The 20,872-nt window shown below is 45.1% G+C and overlaps 1 protein-coding gene and 1 long non-coding RNA gene across 3 annotated transcripts in view; one reads left to right on the top strand and one right to left on the bottom strand.

Moving 5' to 3' along the window:
* Nucleotides 1–11,248, bottom strand: part of LOC130295048 (uncharacterized) — a 93,173-nt gene extending 81,925 nt beyond the window's left edge. For both annotated transcript variants that reach the window (XR_008848685.1, XR_008848682.1), the window contains exons 1-4: nucleotides 11,148–11,248; nucleotides 9,514–9,570; nucleotides 7,436–7,591; nucleotides 3,041–3,516 (exon numbers count right to left, since the gene is read on the bottom strand). This is a non-coding gene — a long non-coding RNA (uncharacterized LOC130295048). The remainder of the gene's footprint in view (nucleotides 1–3,040; nucleotides 3,517–7,435; nucleotides 7,592–9,513; nucleotides 9,571–11,147) is intronic.
* Nucleotides 11,249–11,275: 27 nt separating this feature from the next.
* MTMR12 (myotubularin related protein 12) overlaps nucleotides 11,276–20,872 on the top strand; it is an 84,388-nt gene continuing 74,791 nt past the window's right edge. The window contains exon 1 of the mRNA XM_056545227.1: nucleotides 11,276–11,604. Coding sequence (XP_056401202.1) covers nucleotides 11,431–11,604 — 174 coding nt within the window. The 5' untranslated portion in view covers nucleotides 11,276–11,430. The remainder of the gene's footprint in view (nucleotides 11,605–20,872) is intronic.

The raw sequence follows: 20,872 nt of genomic DNA, 5'->3' as shown, positions 1-20,872 counted from the left end.
CATGTACACTAAACTACACCCATCTGTCACCCATGTACACCCATCTGTCACCCATGTCCACTCCTCTACACCTCTGTCCACTCCTCTACACCCCTGTCACCCATGTACGCTCCTCTACACCCCTCTGTCCACTCCTCTACACCCCTGTCACCCATGTACGCTCCTCTACACCCCTCTGTACATTCCTCTACACCCCTTTCACCCATGTATGCTCCTCTACACCCGTCGCCCATGTACGCTCCTCTACACCCCTGTCGCCCATGTACACTCCTCTACACCCCTGTCACCCATGTACACTCCTCTATACCCCTCTGTCACCCATGTACACTCCTCTATACCCCTCTGTCACCCATGTACACTCCTCTACACCCCTCTGTCACCCATGTACACCCATCTGTCACCCATGTACACTCCTCTACACCCCTCTGTCACCCATGTACACCCATCTGTCACCCATGTACACTCCTCTATACCCCTGTCACCCATGTACACTCCTCTACACCCCTCTGTCACCCATGTACACCCATCTGTCACCCATGTACACTCCTCTACACCCCTCTGTCACCCATGTACACTTCTCAACACCCCTCTGTCACCCATGTACACTCCTCTATACCCCTGTCACCCATGTACACTCCTCTACACCTCTCTGTCACCCATGTACACCCATCTGTCACCCATGTACACTCCTCTACACCCCTCTGTCACCCATGTACACTTCTCAACACCCCTCTGTCACCCATGTACACTCCTCTATACCCCTCTTTCATCCATGTACACTCCTCTACACCCCTGTCACTCATGTACACTCCTCTATATCCATCTGTCACCCATGTACACTCAACTACACCCATCTGTCACCCGTGTACACCCATCTTTCACCCATGTACACTCCTCTATACCCCTCTGTCACTCATGTACATTCCTCTAAACCCCTCTGTACACTCCTCTACACCCCTGTCACCCATGTACGCTCCTCTACACCCCTCTGTCGCCCATATACACTCCATGTACACCCATCTGTCACCCATGTACACTCCTCTACACCCCTCTGTCACCCATGTACACTCCTCTACACCCCTCTGCCACCAATGTACACTCCTATACACCCCTCTGTCACGCATGTACACTCCTCTACACCCCTCTGTCACCCATGTACACTTCTCTACACCCCTCTGTCATCCATGTACACTTCTCTACACCCCTCTGTCACCCATGTACACTTCTCAACACCCCTCTGTCACCCATGTACACTCCTCTATACTCCTCTGTCACCCATGTACACCCCTCTACACCCCTCTGTCACCAATGTACACTCCTCTACACCCCTCTGCCACCAATGTACACTCCTCTACACCCCTCTGTCACCCATGTACACTCCTCTACACCCCTCTGTCACCCATGTACACCCATCTGTCACCCATGTACACTCCTCTATACCCCTCTGTCACCCATGTACACCCATCTGTCACCCATGTACACTCCTCTATACCCCTCTGTCACTTTTGTACGCTCCTCTAAACCCCTCTGTACACTCCTCTACACCCCTGTCACCCATGTACGCTCCTCTACACCCCTGTCACCCATGCACGCTCCTCTACACCCGTCACCCATGTACGCTCCTCTACATCCCTGTCACCCATGTACGCTCCTCTACACCCCTCTGTACACTCCTCTACACCCCTCTAAACCCCTCTGTCACCCATGTACACCCCTCTGTCACCCATGTACACTCTTCTACACCCCTCTGTTACCCATGTCCACTCTTCTACACCCCTCTGTCACCCATGTAAAAAAAAAAAAAGTTCGTCCCCTAATAGGTTTGTTTTGCAGGTTTAACGGTGAAGAATTGTGTGTGGAAGAAATCGTGATGATGGCCCAGACCAGATGGAGAAGAGAAGGCAATGATGCAAATTAGAGAAGACATCATAGGGGAGTTGCTGTATAAAGCAAACTACATGCCCACTGATAAAGAGATATAGTGAATACACTATACGTTTTTTTCCTTTTTTTTTTTTTCTTGCTCGTCAACCTCGGTAGCGGTGCCCCGTGGAAAAAAAAATTCCGAGGTGTGCCCCGAAAAAGGTTGGGAAACACTGCTATACTGGGTACCTTATAATAAAGTTTCAGCTTCTCTTTTCTACGTATTTTGCAAAATAAAAACTTCCTCTTTATCTATAACCTGTAATTTACTTCCTCATCGTCTCTTCTTGTCATATACATGGCTGAAAGGAGGGTGTGTGTGGGGGGGAGGGGGGGGGGGTCTCAAAAATGCAGGTATCTTTGTTCAACTATAGCAGTAGCACTCCAGTTGTTGCAGTACTACAACTCCCAGTATGCAATAAAAATAGTGAAAAAATACTGTGATAACTAATAACTTGCTAAAAAAGCAAACTGCTATATAGATGCACCCTAAGGACCCATGCATATAGATGTCTAAGGGTGCGTGCGCACGCTATTACTAGCAGCGGGTTTCCTGTAGCGAGTTACGCTACCATTGATTTAAATGGGTCCACAGACAGTCCACAAAAGTGTCAGATTTGTGAACTGTCCGCGGATCCATTCAAACGAATGGGTAAAAAACAGGAATTAGGGGGGCTCCCACTAAATAAAATGTATAAATAGGTTTTATAAATATATATATATATATATATATCTCAAGGTGCATGTGTTGCACATACCCTTTGTGCCAAAAGAAATACAGTAAAGACAATGTATAAATATAATGTTAAATAATTAGATTAAACAGCTAGTTGTACTAAAAACAAGTTTATTACCGTAATGGTATATCAATAGATAAGTCCAAGCAGGGCCCTTGTTATGGACTGCATACAATTAAAACACTCTGTACGTGAATACATAAAATAAATAAATGAATGGATAGATATCAGCAGTTACAGCCACCCACAGTCCTGTGTAAATTCAACAAGGTATTGTTAATCCAATAGGTGTGGTTCAACGAGGTATTGTTATATCCAGTATTGTTATAGATAGTTAGTAACAGATTTTATAACAAGGTTTGGTGCTCTGCACCACTCACCGCACCGCTGTGTGAAGATCTCGTGAAAGTGTCAGGGCAGACTTCGCTTCTGTGGACTGGCTAGGCTAGGCGGCCGTCCTGGGATGGTATAGATGTCAGTATGAAGGTCTTACTGTGTCCGGAGTGGCACAAATCTGCGTCCGGCCATTAACCACGGTGGAAGGCTTGCAGCAGTCCGGCGGTGAGTGGGAGCGACGTCTTCGTGTATCAAGCGCTGGCAGGCGCAGGTCTGGGCGGTGGGCCTCAAACTGGGGGGGGGTTCCAGCAGTTGAGAATGGTGGATGTAGGTTCTAGGATGTAGTTCTTCTGGTGGGTGGTCTGTGTTGCTGGGTCATCTATCAATGCTAGACGCGTTTCGGGGTGTCCCCTTCCTCGGTAGCAGTACAGACGAATGGTAGCGTAACTCGCAGTGGGTTTCCCGCAGCGGGGAACCCGCTGCTAGTTACTAGCGTGTGAAAACACCCAAAAGGGGTAATCTGGTGGAAAACAATATACATCAAATTAACTGGTGGCAAAAAGTTAAACAGATTTGTAAATTAGGCAAAGCCAAGATGTGATATGCGGCACTGCTAATACTGGCTAAGATGGACTGTAAGACGGACGTTCGACTAGGACAAACCTGTAGAGATGTGGTGGTGCTCTGATGTAATAGCAAAGTTCAAATCTTCAATACAGTGGAAAGTTAGAAAAACATCGGCACTCACCGGTCTTCTCTTAAAACAACTTCTTTATTGGTACATACTCACAACATGAAATGCAGTCAGGGAGAGGGATCTGTGCAGGGGGGGTAAGTAGTAGGCATAGTAGTAGCCTACTACTTACCCCCCCCCCCCCCCCTGCACAGATCCCTCTCCCTGACTGCATTTCATGTTGTGAGTATGTACCAATAAAGAAGCTGTTTTAAGAGAACACCGGTGAGTGCCGATGTTGTTCTAACTCTCCACTGTATTGAAGATTTGTAAATTATTTCTATTTAACCCCTTAGGCTGGAATTCCACTTTTTTTTTGGGGGGGGGGGGGAACGCCAAGAGAAACGCTAATTCTGCAGCATGGCGTTTTTTTTTTTGGCCAAAAAACGCTGCAGCCCAATGTTAGCTGTAAATCAATGAAAAAAACGCAAAATTCTTTTTCCACTTTGCATTTTTCAGTTTTCAGCTCCTTGGCGGTTTTGTAAAATCGCAACATGTTGAGCCTATGGTGTTTTTTCCCCTGAAACCGTGGCGTTTTTCTCTCATAGAAGTCTATGGGAGTAAAAAAAAATAAATGCCAAGAAGAACACCATATGGGTTTTAACTTTTTGCAGGTGGTTTTTATTCTTTTTGGGACTTTAGCGATCCAAAAAAGAGATACCTTTTTTATTAGCATTTCGTAGGGTACCATAAAAAAATAATAAAAAAGATACAGTAGCGATGGAAAAAATTGTATTTAATGAAATTTATCTTTTTTATAACAACATTTTTATTCATTTGTAAATAGGGATAAATTTATGTGGGCGGGCAGGGACCTAAAAATATAGGCGACAATAATAAAAAAGAAGTGTGTGTTTGTTTAATTTTTTTATTCTTTATTTTTTACATTTTTTAGGTAGTACTACTGTCACGATTCGGCTGGCTGGAGGTGGATCCTCTGTGCCAGAGAGGGATTGGCGTGGACCGTGCTGGTGGACCGGTTCTAAGTTGCTACTGGTATTCACCAGAGCCCGCCGCAAAGCGGGATGGTCTTGCAGCGGCGGTAGCAACCAGGTCGTATCCACCAGCAACGGCTCAACCTCTCTGACTGCTGAAGATAGGCGCGGTACAAAGGAGTAGACAAGAGCAAGGTCGGACGTAGCAGAAGGTCAGGGCAGGCAGCAAGGATCGTAGTCAGGGGCAACGGCAGGAGGTCTGGAACACAGGCTAGGAACACACAAGGAAACGCTTTCACTGGCACAATGGCAACAAGATCCGGCGAGGGAGTGCAGGGGAAGTGAGGTATAAATAGGGAGTGCACAGGTGAGAATACTGATTAGGCCTGCTGCGCCAATCAGTGGCGCAGCGGCCCTTTAAATGGCAGAGACCCGGCGCGCGCGCGCCCTAAGGAGCGGGGCCGCGCGCGCCGGGACAACACAGACGGGGAACGGGTCAGGTACGGGAGCCGAGATGCGCATCGCGAGCGGGCGCGTCCCGCATCGCGAATCGCATCCCGGCTGGGAGTAATATCGCAGCGCACCCGGTCAGCAGGTCTGACCGGGGCGCTGTGAATGAGAGAACGCTGCGAGCGCTCCGGGGAGGAGCGGGGACCCGGAGCGCTCGGCGTAACAACTACTACTCCCAGTATGAAACACACTGTTCCATGATGGGAGTAGTAGTACCTGTACTAATTGACAGATCGCCCCGTGTCGGTTGCAATCCTCCAGTATAATGTATAGATGCGGCCGGCCGCTCTTCCATGGTCCCCTGCACTGTCAGGAGTGACACTCCCTGCAATCTGTCTATTAATACAGGTCAAAAAGTCAATGAAAACGGAAAACCAGCTCACCACCATATAAGTTCTTGAGAAAAGAAGGATTTCAAATGTAGATAGGAAGCACGGACAACATCCAACCGCACATTTGGAGTGAAGACTTGGGATGAAGAAAGAGAGCAAGGTCCAGCTCCCAGGAAAAACGGATAAAATGCAAAATTTTAATTCAAGCCATTAAAATTGAGTGAACAAAAATAGAGGAGGGAAATAAAATCATAGCAGAAACGCCGACGCGTTTCGGACCATATAGTCCTTAATCATGCCATGATTAAGGACTATATGGTCCGAAACGCGTCGGCGTTTCTGCTATGATTTTATTTCCCTCCTCTATTTTTGTTCACTCAATTTTAATGGCTTGAATTTAAATTTTGCATTTTATCCGTTTTTCCTGGGAGCTGGACCTTGCTCTCTTTATTAATACAGGTACTACAGCTCCCAGCATGGTGCAGAGTGTGCTCCATGTTGGGAGTAGTAGTACCTGCAGTTAAGGACAGATCACGGGGCTATATGAGGGGTCATTTTTTGCGCCGTCATCTGTAGTTTTGCCATTGTACCATATTTGTTTTGATGGGACTTTTTGATCTCTTTTTATTATTATTTTCATGGTATATGAAGTGATCAAAAATGCACAATTTTGGACTTTTTTTTACGCCATTGACTGTGTGGTTTAGCTAACCTTATATTTTTATAGTTCTGACATTTACGCACATGGCGGCACCACATATGATTATTTTTAGTCTTTATTACATTACTTTATTTAAAAAATGGGAAAAGGGGGGTAATTTAAACTTTTAATAGGAAAGGGGTTAATGAACTTTAATATTTTTTTAAAAATGTTACACTTTTTTTTATTTTTATTTAAGCCCCCATAGGGGCTAAAAAATATATTCTTCTGATAGCATACACTGATCAGTGTAACCGGCGATCTACTGCTCTAGCCTGCTGCGCAGGCATGGAGCAGTAGATTGCCAATCGGACAATGGAGAGGCAGGTGAGGACCCTCCTGTCACCCAGTAAGCTGATCGGGACATTGTGATTTTGTCACCATAGTCCCGATCAGCTCCGCTGAGCTGCCGGGATTCATTTACTTTCGCTTTAGACGCCACAATCAATTTTGATCGCGGCGTCTAAAGGGTTAATGCCTGGCATCAGCCGTGGGTCCTGGCTGCCCGTAGCAACCCGGGACACACCAGGTTTAACTGTTTATCTGTATGCTCCACAGAAAGTTGTATTTCTTTCTGGAATTCTTTTCTGTCTGACCACAGTGCTCTCTGCTGACACCTCTGTCCATGTCAGGAACTTTCCAGAGCAAGATAGGTTTTCTATGGGGATTTGCTTCTACTCTGGACAGTTCCTGACACGGACAGAGGTGTCAGCAGAGAGCACTGTGGTCAGACTGGAAAGAACTACACAACTTCCTCTGGAGCATACAGCAGATGATAAGTAAAGGAAGGATTAAGATTTTTATATAGAAGTAATTTACAAATCTGTTTAACTTTCTGGCACCAGTTAATTAGAATTTTTTTTTCCCCACTGGAGCAGTAGCAAGGCAGCCATAGTGGTGCATGGGCATACTTTTCTTATGCAGGCCACATTACAGAGCGGATTGCTTCTACATACAGTACCCGACATTGCACTCTGTAGTATCTCAAGGGTCCTGCCATGTGCATGGAGTTTGGTTTGGGGGCTGTGAAGCCATAGGGCATCCCATACAACAGTGTTTCCCAACCAGGGTGCCTCCAGCTGTTGAAAAACTATGATTCCCAGCTGGAGTTGTAATTTTGCAACAGCTGAAGGCACCCAGGTGAGGAAACACAGCCATACAAAAAAGGTGGCCCTGGTTGTCCCTATAAACATTAGATTGTCTTATCATTTCTATGACCACCCAGTTACCTGACTCTCCATAAATGAGCATATTTGGATTTGGTTTATCCAGTGTCTATGGTTGGCTTAGGTTTTCAAAGAAACAAGGAGCAACAATAAGTGTGCCTCTACCTTCATACAGCATTAGGCCTTAATTTTTTTTCTTTTATGGAATTAAAATATGGCCTGGGGGGAAAAAAGAAAAATGATAAATATGAGAGTGAAATGTTCATATGTCTTCATATCAATGTATTTTTTTTTACTATTATGAAGAATATTCCTTGCATTGCTGATTGGTGGGGGTAAATGCTGCAATCCCCTGCAGTGAAGACCTTATTGTGTACGCAGGAAACATAAAGCTATATCAAAGAGGACCTGTAGCCAACCCCCAAAAATGAGATTACATTATCATTAAAGTGGTATTCCAGTAAAAAAACTATTTTTTTTCATATCAACTGGCTCCAGAAAGTTAAACAGATATGTCAATTACTTCTATTAAAAAATCTTAATCCTACCAGTACTTATCAGCTGCTAAAGTTGAGTTGTTCTTTTCTGTCTATCTGACACCTCTGTCTGTGTCAGGAACTTTCCAGAGTAGGAGCAAATCCATGGCAAACCTCTCCTGCTCTGGACAGTTCCTGACATGGACAGAGGTGTCAGCAGAGAGCACTGTGGTCACACAGAAAAGAACAACTCAACTTCAGCAGCTGATAAGTCCTTACCCCCAGTACTTATGAGCTGCTGAAGTTGAGTTGTTCTTTTCTGTCTGACCACAGTGCTCTCTGCTCTATTTTTTAATAGAAGTAATTTACAAATCTGTTTAACTTTCTGGAGCCAAAAATAAAAAAAAACCCCTTTAAATAGCACAGGGCACCCTGATCACACACCTTTTTACAGTTTCTTGATATGCCCTTCCGTTCCTGAGATATAAGTGTTTATACTTTGTTTGACAATTCGGGAATAGGTCGGATGGGCGTGAACTTAATTTTAAATAATGGGGGTAACTATCAGGGGATGGGAGGGGTTATACAGTCAGGGGGTGTATATTTGGCAGATATGCCCCTCAATGTACAACACACAAACACACCCTGACTCTATAATCCCGCCCATCACCTGAGTCACTCCAATTATTAAAATTAAGTTCACACCCATCTGACTGATTCCCTGAATTGTCAGGCAAACTATAAATTCTCGTGTCTTGGGAACAATGGGGAGTATCAAGAAACTGTAAAAAGGTGTGTGATCTAGGCCCCCTAAGCTATTTAAAGGGGTACTCTGCTGCACAGCGTTTGGAACAAACTATTCCGAACGCTGGAGCCACCGCCAGGAGCTCGTGACGTCCTAGCCCGTGCCCCCTCATGATGTCACGCCCCGCCCCCTCAATACAAGTCTATGGGGGGGGGGGCGTGACAGCCGTCACGCCCCCTCCCATAGACTTTCATTGAGGGGGTGGAGCTATGATGTCACAAGCTTCCAGCACCTGCTCCAGCGTTCGGAACAGTTTGTTCCAAATGCTGAGCAGCGGAGTACCCCTTTAATGACAGTAAAATGTCAATTTTGGGGAGTTAGCCACAGGTTCTCTTTAAAAACCAGGGGTGCAATGTCCCCCAATTGTCAGTGGAGGTTTGGCCACACAGGTAAGGATACTTTCTAGTGCAGTGTTCCCCAACCTGTGGCTTTCCAGCTGTTCCCAATATACAACATCCATTATGCCTGGACAGCTATTTTTTTTAAACAGCCACTCCCATGAGTACATACCCCACCCAGAAATACAGGCCACCCTTATGATTATAGACCACACCCATGAGTACAGGCCACACCCATGAGTACAGGCCATGCTTATTAATACAAGTTAAGGCCATGATTACAGACCAGAATATAAAGATCCCGCCACTCGTAGAGGTAATGCTTCTTTATATTTTATTAAGGCATGCAATGTACAGCAGGTAAATCGCAGCACGCGTTTCGGATGGATAGCGTTTCTCAACTGCATAATTATCCACACATATACACCTGATATATTAACATGAGAGGCACCTAATTAGCATATCATTAGTAGCCATAGAGACCATATAAACAAAAAGAGAAATAAAGATAAATCCACACACTTGAATCTGCTTGAATATACGTGGGAAGTCCCTGTTCCCATCTATTCAGTTGGGTCTCTGTGAACAAAAAATCATAATCAATAACATAAAAAGAAATAACAAAACATGCAAACACTGCATAAAAGGCATGTACACACTGATAAAACATCAATATACCTATGAATTACATTAACTGACTAATCTCATAATCCCCATTCATCCCCCAGGGTACCAGAGTGTCCAATTTATGGATCCAAAATGCCTCCTGCCTCAACAGGAGCTTTTTAATGCTCCCACCTCTCCGTGGGGGTAAAACCTCTTCTATGACCTGAAACTGTAGTTGTGCAATATTATGTCCCATGGTTTTGAAATGTGCAGGTATCGGGAACAGTAAATTATTACAACGAATTGTTGACTTGTGTCGATTTATGAGGTCTCCTCTTTCCTAGTACTGTATCCACCTTTTCCAGCCCACCGGAGCACCGGAAAGCTGAACTAATTTATGCAGGAAAAGTCAGCAACCGCCGAGCCGAGTAGTTTGTGACGAATCGAATTTACTGTAAGTTCGCTCATCTCTAGTACATACCACGCTCATGATTACAGACCACATGTATAAGTACAGGCCACACTTATGAGTACAGGCCAACCCTCATAAGTACAGGCTATGCTTATGAGTACAGGTCACACTTATGGGTGTGGTCTGTACTCATGCATGTGGCCTTCACTCATAAATGTGACCTGTACTCATGGGTGTGGTCTATACTTATGGGTGTGGCATGTACTCATAGGGGTGGCCTGTACTCAATGGTGTGGTCTGTACTCATGGGTGTGGTCTGCACTTATGGGTGTGGACTTTACTCATGAGTTCAGACCACACCCATAAGTACAGACCACACCATTGAGTATAGGCCACACCCATGAGTACATACCACACCTATTAGTATAGGTCACACCCATGAGTACATACCACACCTATTAGTATAGGCCACACCCATTGGCACAGGCCACACCTGTGAGTATAGGCCACACCCATGAATAAAGTGACCCCCCATCACCAAGCTATGAGGTAAATGAATCTAATGAGCAGTTATCTCCTAAAGCTTCCTGCAGTGTTTTGCTACTGCATCAGATGCATCCATGATATCAGAAGTGTAACTGTTCCAGGTTAAACCCCTTGAAAGGACAAGGGGGCACTCCATCCGTCTGAAGAAGAAAAGGTTTGGTCTCAAGGGGCGACACTCTTTACTATAAGAACTGTGAATTTATGGAACAATCTACCTCAGGAACTGGTCACAGCAGAAACACTTAAAAGCTTCAAAACAGGGTTAGATACATTCCTAGAACAATATAACATTAATGCTTATGCAGAAATATATCCCACCATACCCCTTCCCTTCAATATCTTGAACTTTGTAACTTTTGGGCCCCAATGCAAAATCTGCATCAGGGCCCTATGTGGAAATTATAATACTGGTCTCTTATAGGGCAGATGTGCTTTGGGGCCCCCTTAGCCACAAGGGCCCTGATACCACTGCTACCTCTGCACCCCTTATTGTTACACCCCTGCATGATACACAGACTTCTACAGAAAGATAAAGATTTGCACCATTTGCCCCTGTACAGACAGCTCTATAGCCTTTGCCTTTTGTCCCCACCTCTTTTTAGATAAAGGCAATGACTGGTTGCCATGGGTTACTGCTCCACTTTCTACTGCACTAGTTTTCATCACCACTAACTCAATGACAGTCTTTCTAATTCAGTACTTTACCTTTAAGAAAAACCCCGCCCCCTCAGTAACAACCAATCAGAAGTCACATCCTGACTTCCCGAGAAACAAAATCAGCGTCCATGACTGAATCTCCTTGCCCAATCACGTTCTGAATTTCTGGTGCGCGTCAATAGACCCCGCCCATCCACCCGGAGACAGGCTGACGCCCAATGGCAGTGAGGTGGGCGTGGTCAGAGTGTCCGCTGGAGAGGGCGGCGCCTGTGTGTGAGTACCTGAGCCGCATAGCGAGTGTATCGGCCGCCGGGGACATGCTGGGGCTGGGGTCCGGAGGGGCGGCTAAGTCCCCCAAACAGCCGTCATTTGTGTCCTATCTGACACCTGAGGTGAGTGACCGCTCTGAGTGTGAGTGCCGCCCTGTCACATCCTGGCAGACCCGTGCCAGCTGTGCCCGCCCCCTCTTCCTTCACATGCCAGCGCCGAGTATCCCCCCGCCCAGTGCCCCCATATCTGTATCCTTATGTATCGCAGCCCAGTGTCCCCATATCTGTATCCTTATGTATCCCAGCCCAGTGCCCCCATATCTATATCCTTATGTATCCCAGCCCAGTGCCCCCATATCTGTATCCTTATGTATCCCAGCCCAGTGCCCCCATATCTGTATCCTTATGTATCCCAGCCCAGTGCCCCCATATCTGTATCCTTATGTATCGTAGCCCAGTGCCCCTATATCTGTATCCTTATGTATCGTAGCCCAGTGCCCCCATATCTGTATCCTTATGTATCGCAGCCCAGTGCCCCCATATCTGTATCCTTATGTATCCCAGCCCAGTGCCCCCATATCTGTATCCTTATGTATCCCAGCCCAGTGCCCCCATATCTGTATCCTTATGTATCGTAGCCCAGTGCCCCTATATCTGTATCCTTATGTATCGTAGCCCAGTGCCCCCATATCTGTATCCTTATGTATCGCAGCCCAGTGTCCCCATATCTGTATCCTTATGTATCCCAGCCCAGTGCCCCCATATCTATATCCTTATGTATCCCAGCCCAGTGCCCCCATATCTGTATCCTTATGTATCCCAGCCCAGTGCCCCCATATCTGTATCCTTATGTATCCCAGCCCAGTGCCCCCATATCTGTATCCTTATGTATCGTAGCCCAGTGCCCCTATATCTGTATCCTTATGTATCGTAGCCCAGTGCCCCCATATCTGTATCCTTATGTATCGCAGCCCAGTGCCCCCATATCTGTATCCTTATGTATCCCAGCCCAGTGCCCCCATATCTGTATCCTTATGTATCCCAGCCCAGTGCCCCCATATCTGTATCCTTATGTATCGTAGCCCAGTGCCCCTATATCTGTATCCTTATGTATCGTAGCCCAGTGCCCCCATATCTGTATCCTTATGTATCGCAGCCCAGTGTCCCCATATCTGTATCCTTATGTATCCCAGCCCAGTGCCCCCATATCTGTATCCTTATGTATCCCAGCCCAGTGCCCCCATATCTGTATCCCTATGTATCGCAGCTCAGTGCCCCCATATCTGTATCCTTATGTATCCCAGCCCAGTGCCCCCATATCTGGATCCTTATGTATCGCAGCCCAGTGCCCCCATATCTGTATCCTTATGTATCGTAGCCCAGTGCCCCCATATCTGTATCCTTATGTATCCCAGCCCAGTGCCCCCATATCTGTATCCTTATGTATCGCAGCCCAGTGCCCCCATATCTGTATCCTTATGTATCGCAGCCCAGTGCCCCCATATCTGGATCCTTATGTATCGCAGCCCAGTGCCCCCATATCTGTATCCTTATGTATCGCAGCCCAGTGTCCCCATATCTGTATCCTTATGTATCCCAGCCCAGTGCCCCCATATCTGTATCCTTATGTATCGCAGCCCAGTGCCCCCATATCTGTATCCTTATGTATCCCAGCCCAGTGCCCCCATATCTGTATCCTTATGTATCGCAGCCCTGTGTCACCATATCTGTATCCTTATGTATCCCAGCCCAGTGCCCCCATATCTGTATCTTTATGAATCGCAGCCCAGTGCCCCATCCTTACTATAACCCCCTAAAAGATACTGTGCCCTCTCAGCTTTTGATTGAAGATTGGTAATCATACCCACTGTACCATCTCCATCATACCCATCATATCACCCCCTGGCATTGCTGTGTACCCATCATTGTGCCATTCCCATCTTGTTTCCTATCGTACAGCCTCCTGACATTGTGCCGTATTCTTCTAAGGTTATGTTCACACTGTGTAATTCCGCGCAGTGACCATTACCATCAGTGTGAATGGGTCTTCTGTGAAACCCGTTCACACTGCGGAATTTAAGCGTTAGACAATTCTGCCGCTGAAATTTATCCGCGCAAAAAAGAGCGTGTTCATTCTTTGTGCGGAAGTCCGCGAGCACTGCATAGTCTTCAGTGGTGATGGCGCAGTGCTGCGTGGTCCTACCGCCAAAGTATTCTCGGCAGCGGCAGCCAGATGGTATCTCCGCTTGCGGAGATTCTGCAGTGTGAACATAGCCTAATTAATCACGTTGTAATGCCGCACACAACCTCAGAAATTCGCTTTGTTTTTCTGTTTCTGGATAACCTCTTTTAAAAACGACACTTTTAGACTTTTTATTTTAATAAAATTTTTTAAAGAAATCCAATGGTTGACAACTTATCCGCAGGATCAGGATAGGGGATAAGTGTCTGATGGTGGGGGGGTTTGGGGTCGGGGTCCGACTGCTGGGACCCCACTGCGATCAGAAGTGACATTTCGCAACCAGCACTAACATACACCAGTAATGGGTGCGACAGTCAATCTAGAGAAGCTAGGACTGAAATGTGTTGGCGGCTGAGCCAATCCTGTCCTTATAAATAGAAGAACTGGGATGAGATTACAGCAGTAAACAATGTATCCAGCCCCATAGGATGCTCGCTGTGCCACAAGAGTCTTATTAAGTCTTATGCCCGCATTCTGCTTGGAAATTCCACCATGTGAATGAGTCCTATCTCTTAGGGTGCATGCACACTACGTTTCTTAAGATACGGGACAGTATACGGCTGGGGAGAGGAGGGCGGAGAGTCGGGGGCGGGGCAACCGCACGCTGCTGTATGCGGTCCCATATCTAATGTATTTCAATGAGTGACCGGAGTGAAACGCTGCCTCCGGTTGGCTCCGTTTTGCCCCGTATACGGTTTCCCGACCGGACCTAAAAACGCTGTTGACTATGTTTTTAGGTCCGGTCGGGAAACCATATACGGGGCAAAACGGAGCCAACCGGTGGCAGCGTTTCACTCCGGTCACTCATTGAAATACATTAGACACAGGACCACATATGGCAGCGTGCGGTTGCCCCGCCCCTGACTCTCCACCCCCCTCTCCCCAGCCGTATACTGTCCCGTATCTTAAGAAACGTAGTGTGCATGCACCCTTAGTGATGATCACCCCACCATGCTGATCTTGTGCCGCTGATCTCCACTTATCTCCTAGTGGATGAATGGATTAACCTTCCTGCAGAAGTGGTAGCTAGATCAACCGATATTGATTTTTTTAGGGCCGATAATCTGTGAACTTTGAGGTTGATAGCCAATAACTTATACCGATATTCCTGTATAAGTTATCGGCTATTTCTCCGCCCCGCAGAAGCCACAGCAGATCAATGATTTAAAGCGGGCGCTCAAAATCAATGAACTGCAGCGGCTTTTACAGGGCCAGAGACTGCCGTCGCCACCCGCTTCTCTCCCCTGCCTGTCCCGGGGTCCTCCTGAGGCCAGAGACCGCCGCCGCCCGCTTCTCTCCCCTGCCTGTTCCGGGGTCCTCCTGAGGCCAGAGACCGCCGCCGCCCGCTTCTCTCCCCCTGCCGGTCTGGAGACCAACCGCCGCCGCTGCCCCATTGCCTCCCCCATCCCTGGTTTTATAATTGCCTGTTCCCGGGGTCCGCGCTACTTCTGGCTCTGGCAGCGTCCTGAGCTGTCACTGTGCGCACTGACGGTGACATCGCGTTGACTTGTCAATGCGCAGCGCACAGCAATAGCGCAGGACACCGCAGGAGCCAGAAGTAGCACGGACCCTGGGAACAGGTAATTATAAAACCGGGGATTGGGGCGGCAATTGGGCAGCGGCGGTCTCGGGGCGGGGCATTATCAGCAAGGTAATTGCCGATACCGATAACGTCCAAAATCATGAATATTTGCCAAACCGATAATAGGTCAATCCCTACTGCAGATACACTAAATTAGTTTTAAAGGGGTACTCCGGTGGAAAAAATGTTTTAATCAACTGGTGCCAGAAAGTTAAACAGATTTGTAAATTACTTCTCTTTTAACATCTTAATCTTTTCAGTACTTATCAGCTGCTGTATGCTCCAGAGGAAGTTGTATTTCTTTCTGGAGTTCTTTTCTGTCTGACCACAGTGCTCTCTGCTGACACCTCTGTTCATTTTAGGAACTCCAGAGCAGGAGAAAATCCCCATAACAAACCTCTCCTGCTCTGGACAGTTCCTGACATGGACAGAGGTGTCAGCAGAGAGCACTGTGGTCAGACAGATAGGAACTCCAGAAAGAAATACAACTTCCTTCGGTGCATACAGCAGCTGATAAGTACTGGAAGGAGTAATATTTTTATATAGAAGTAATTTACAAATCTGTTTAACCTTCTGGCCCCAGTTAATTTAAAATAAATGTGTTTTCCCCCGGAGAACCCCTTTTAAAGGATAAGTCTCATTCTCGACAGTACAGAAAAACATATCCCCTATCTGCAGGGTAAGGGATAAGTTTTACATTGTGGGGGGTCAGAGCGATGTGGCCCCCTGCGATTGTCTGTACGGAGCCCTGGAACTCCCACAGAGTGGGGCGTCATGACCCTTGCTCGAAGCAGGGGCCGCCACACCCCCTTCATATATCTCTATGGGAGAGCTGTTCTGCAATCTTCACCTCTCCCATAGAGATATATGGAGGGGGCGTGGTGGCATGGGACTTATCCTTTAAATGGGCACTGTCAGATATAAAAACTTTTCATATGTTGTAAAGCATGCAAAACCAATAGTTTTGCAATTGCTTTCATAAAAAAAAACAAAAAAAAAAAAAAAAAAACAGTATTTCATAATGAAAAAGTCAGTAAAAAAAAACTGCCCCCGTCTCCTGGGATACATACCAGTCCTGCAGTGTCCACTGGTCATCACCTACGTCATGGTCACACTTGACAGGGCATCATGCAGGTCCAAGCTCCCTCCCAGCCCGCTCACTCTGCCTGTGTTTACTTTCACTTTATCTCTCCAGGGGGAGGGGCATGATTTGCATGTGTGTGTGTGTGTGTGTATATGTATATATATATATATATATATATATATATATATATATATATATATATATATATATATATATATATGCCTCCAGCTGTTGCGAAACTACAACTCCCAGCATGCCTGTACAGCAAAATGATGTGTGGGCATGCTGGGAACTGTAGTTTTGCAAAAGCTGTAGGCACAGTGTGTGTGTATAGCATAAAACTAGAGGGGAAAGGGTTACAGATGCTCTCTCCCCAGACCAGAGACTGAGCAGAGAGAGAGGGGGGAGTGGTTATCACCTGAGCAGAAGAGAGGGACCCTCCCCCCTGACTCTGGTTGACAAAATAAAGCTAATTCTGAGAGAAATATGGGTTGTAGACGCATACAAAATATATGTTCATGATCAGGATGAGATACTGAGCAATACATAACATTTTTTTTTTTGGGGGGGGGGGGGGGAGGTGATCTGACAGGTTCGTTCTAAGCATGCATGTTAGAGGCATAAGGCTATCCTTCATATAAGGTAGGGATAAGCATAAGGCTATCCTTCATATAAGATAGGGATAGGTATAAGGCTATCCTTCATATAAGATAGAGATAGGCATAAGGATATCCTTTATATAAGATAGGGATAGGCATAAGGCTATCCTTCATATAAGATAGGGATAGGTATAAGGCTATCCTTCATATAAGATACAATAGGCATAATGCTATCCTTTATATAAGGTAGGAATAGGTATAAGGATATCCTTCATATAAGATAGAGATAGGTATAAGGCTATCCTTCATATAAGATAGTGATAGGCATAAGGCTATCCTTCATATAAGAAAGGGATAGGTAAAAGGCTATCCTTCATATAAGATAGGGATAGGTATAAGGCTATCCTTCATATAAGATAGGGATAGGTATAAGGCTATCCTACATATAAGATACGGATAGGCATAAGGCTATCCTTCATATAAGATAGTGATAGGCATATAGCTATCCTTCACATAAGATAGGGATAGGCATAAGGCTATCTTTTATATGAGATAGTGATAGGCATAAGGCTATCCTTCATATAAGAAAGGGCTAGGTATAAGGCTATCATTCATATAATATAAGGATAGGTATAAGGCTATCCTTCATATAAGATAGGGATAGGGATAGGCATAAGGCTATCCTTCATATAAGATAGGGATAGGCATAAGGCTATCCTTCATATAAGATGGGGATAGGTATAAGGCTATCCTTCATATAAGGTAGGGATAGGTATAAGGCTAGCCTTCATATAAGATGGTGCCATGATAGGGCCAGCGACTATTCCTAGTATTCAGAATATTGGGCAGACTAGATGAGCCAAATGTATCTTTTATCTGCCGACACATTCTATGTTTCTGTCTCTGGTAATGTAATAGTTACCATGTATCTTCAGCACCATAGACAACCACATTAGTACAGTGTGATACATTGTTGCCTTAATAAACAAATCATGGACTTCTATTATACGCAGCACATAGGAGCCCCCCCAGCAGACGCGCTGAACTAGCAGACGTACCCTGAGCCCTCCCCTCCACCACATGAGAAGACGCCAATATAAGTGGCACATCTGTAGAATAAAGTTGGGGGAAGTTTGTGTTTGTTGTGAAACTTTCTCCTTAGTTGATGTCCTAGTAAGACCTGTTTGCCAGGTTGAAGGAGTCGGGTGTGGTTAGGAGGAGCGGGGTGGGTGCAGCCGCTCCGCTGTTTGATGGGCTGATGATTCCTTGTTGGAAGATCACTGGTATCCAGTACCTGACCAGTTCTCTTCAGTGCATTCCTTGTTGACCTCTTTTTTGAGGTTCCCTTTAATCCCTTCTTAATTTTTTTATATACATGTGTCATAAGGTTATAAGGGAAAGTATAGGGCTGATATACACTGTATTGCAGGTATACATCGGTGGATGTGTGTGTGTGTGTGTGTGTGTGTGTGTGTATATATATATATATATATATATATATATATATATATATATATATATATTTTAATATTATTTTTTTTATTCTTATTTTTTTATTTTTATTATTTTATTATTAATTTATTAATTTAATAATATTTTATTATTAATTTTAAATTATAATATTATTATTTTAATGTTATTTTTATTAATATATACAGTGGTCCCTCAAGTTACAATATTAATTGGTTCCAGGACGACCATTGTATGTTGAAACCATTGTATGTTGAGACCAGGACTCTATGGAAACCTGGTAATTGGTTCTGAAGCCCCAAAATGTCATCCAAAAATAGGAAAAAGTGAGGATTAAAGATAAATAAGTAGATAACTAATATAGATAAAGCAAATCCTTACATATAATAGTAGGAAAGATCTGCTGGGAGCTGTAATCACTGTCTGTCAGTGTTTCCCAAGCAGGGAGCCTCCAGCTGTTGCAAAACTACAACTCCCAGCATGCCCGGACAGCCGTTGGCTGTCCGGGCATGCTGGGAGTTGTAGTTTTGCAACAGCTGGGGCCACCCTGCTTGGGAAACACTGGTCTATGTAGAGGACAGGAGCTTCTTCAGGGTCCTGTACAGTACACAGTGTCCTAAAAAAGTAATGGAGTCGCCCTCACCTGGTGTCCAAAGGAGCAGCTAACCCTGGTACAGGTAAAGTGTACAGAACATGTAATACCTCCCTGTACTATAGGGGTCGCTACCAGACACCAGTCAGTGCATGCACTTCAGTAATACAGGGGTTTTACCAGTGAATGCCCATTTTGATTGGTCCGTTCTTCCAGCCATTGACACGTTTCACAGATCTGGACTGTCCGTAGCATTGTATGTTGAGTCTGGTTTCAACTTACGATGGTCCAGAAAAGACCATTGTATGTTGAAACTATTGTATGTTGAGGCCATTGTAAGTTGAGGGATCACTGTATGTGTATGTGTATGTGTGTATATATATATATATATATATATACACATACACATACACTAAAACTCTGGATACCACCTGAACACGGGCTGCATTTGACACTCTTGGCCTTCATAGGTCAATGGGTGGTCTATGGATAACAAGAACTTGCCTTGCGCATATGTTGAGTGTGCGCTGCTGACGTAGTGTGGAATCAGCTTAGGTCAGTGTTTCCCAACCAGGATGCCTTCAGCTGTGGCAAAACTACAACTCCCAGCATGCCCGGACAGCCTTTGGCTGTCCGGGCATGCTGGGAGTTGTAGTTTTGCAACAGCTGGAGGCACCCTGGTTGGGAAGCACTGGCTTAACAATTTGGTGGCAAACAATTTTAAAAAAAATGTTTTTTAAATCATCTGGTGCCAGAAAGTTGAACAGATTTGTAAATTACTTCAATTAAAAAATCTTAAATCTTCCAGCACTTATCAGCTGCTGTATGCTACTCAGGAAGTTCTTTTCTTTTTGAATTTCCTTTCTGTCTGACCACAGTGTTCTCTGCTGACACCTCTGTCCATTTTAGGAACTGTCCAGAGCAGGACAGGTTTGCTATGGGGATTTGCTCCTGCCCCGGACAGTTCTTGACATGGACAGAGGTGTCAGCCGAGAGCACTGTGGTCAGACTGAAAGGAATTTCACAAAGAAAAGAACTTCCTGTGGAGCATATAACAGCAGCTAAGTACGGAAAGGGTTAAGATTTTTTTAAATAGAAGTAATTTAAAAATCTGTTTAACTTTCTGAGACCGGTTGATTTAAAAAATATATATATATTTTCCAGTAGAGTACCCCTTTAAGTGTGCACTGCTGACGTAGTGTGGAATCAGCTGTTGAAAAACAACTGTGTGAACTAGGACTTAAAGGGGTGTTCCAGGACTTAAAGGGGTATTTTTTTTTTTTTTGTATATCAATTGGCTCCAGAAAGTTAAACAGATTTGTAAAATGCTTCTATTAAAAAATATTAATCCTTACAGTACTTATCAGCTGCTGAAGTTTAGTTGTTCTTTTCTGTCTGGCAACAGTGCTCTCTGCTGACATCTCTGCTTCTCTCGGGAACTGCACAGAGTAGAAGAGGTTTGCTATGGGGATTAGCTGCTACTCTGGACAGTTGCTGAGACAGGTGTCATCAGAGAGCATTTAGAGAGAAAAGAACTACTCAACTTCAGCAGCTCATAAGTAAGGAAAGGATTAAGATTTTTTTTTAATAGAAGTAATTTACAAATCTGTTTAACTTTCTGGAGCCAGTTGATGTATTAAAAAAAAATAAAAATAAAAAATTTGTTTTACTGGATAACCCCTTTAATAAGTCCTAGTTCACACAGTTGTTTTTCAACAGCTGGAGGCACACTGCTTGAGAAACACTCATACAGTATCTCACATAAGTTAAGTGCACAGACTTGCCTGTGTGTAAATGGAATAAATTTGTATGAATTCCATTA

The sequence above is a fragment of the Hyla sarda genome, chromosome 1 (assembly GCF_029499605.1).
Source record: "Hyla sarda isolate aHylSar1 chromosome 1, aHylSar1.hap1, whole genome shotgun sequence".
Taxonomy (NCBI): domain Eukaryota; kingdom Metazoa; phylum Chordata; class Amphibia; order Anura; family Hylidae; genus Hyla; species Hyla sarda.
Note: the sequence above shows the minus strand (reverse complement) of the source record. Positions and strands in the feature narration are given on the sequence as shown.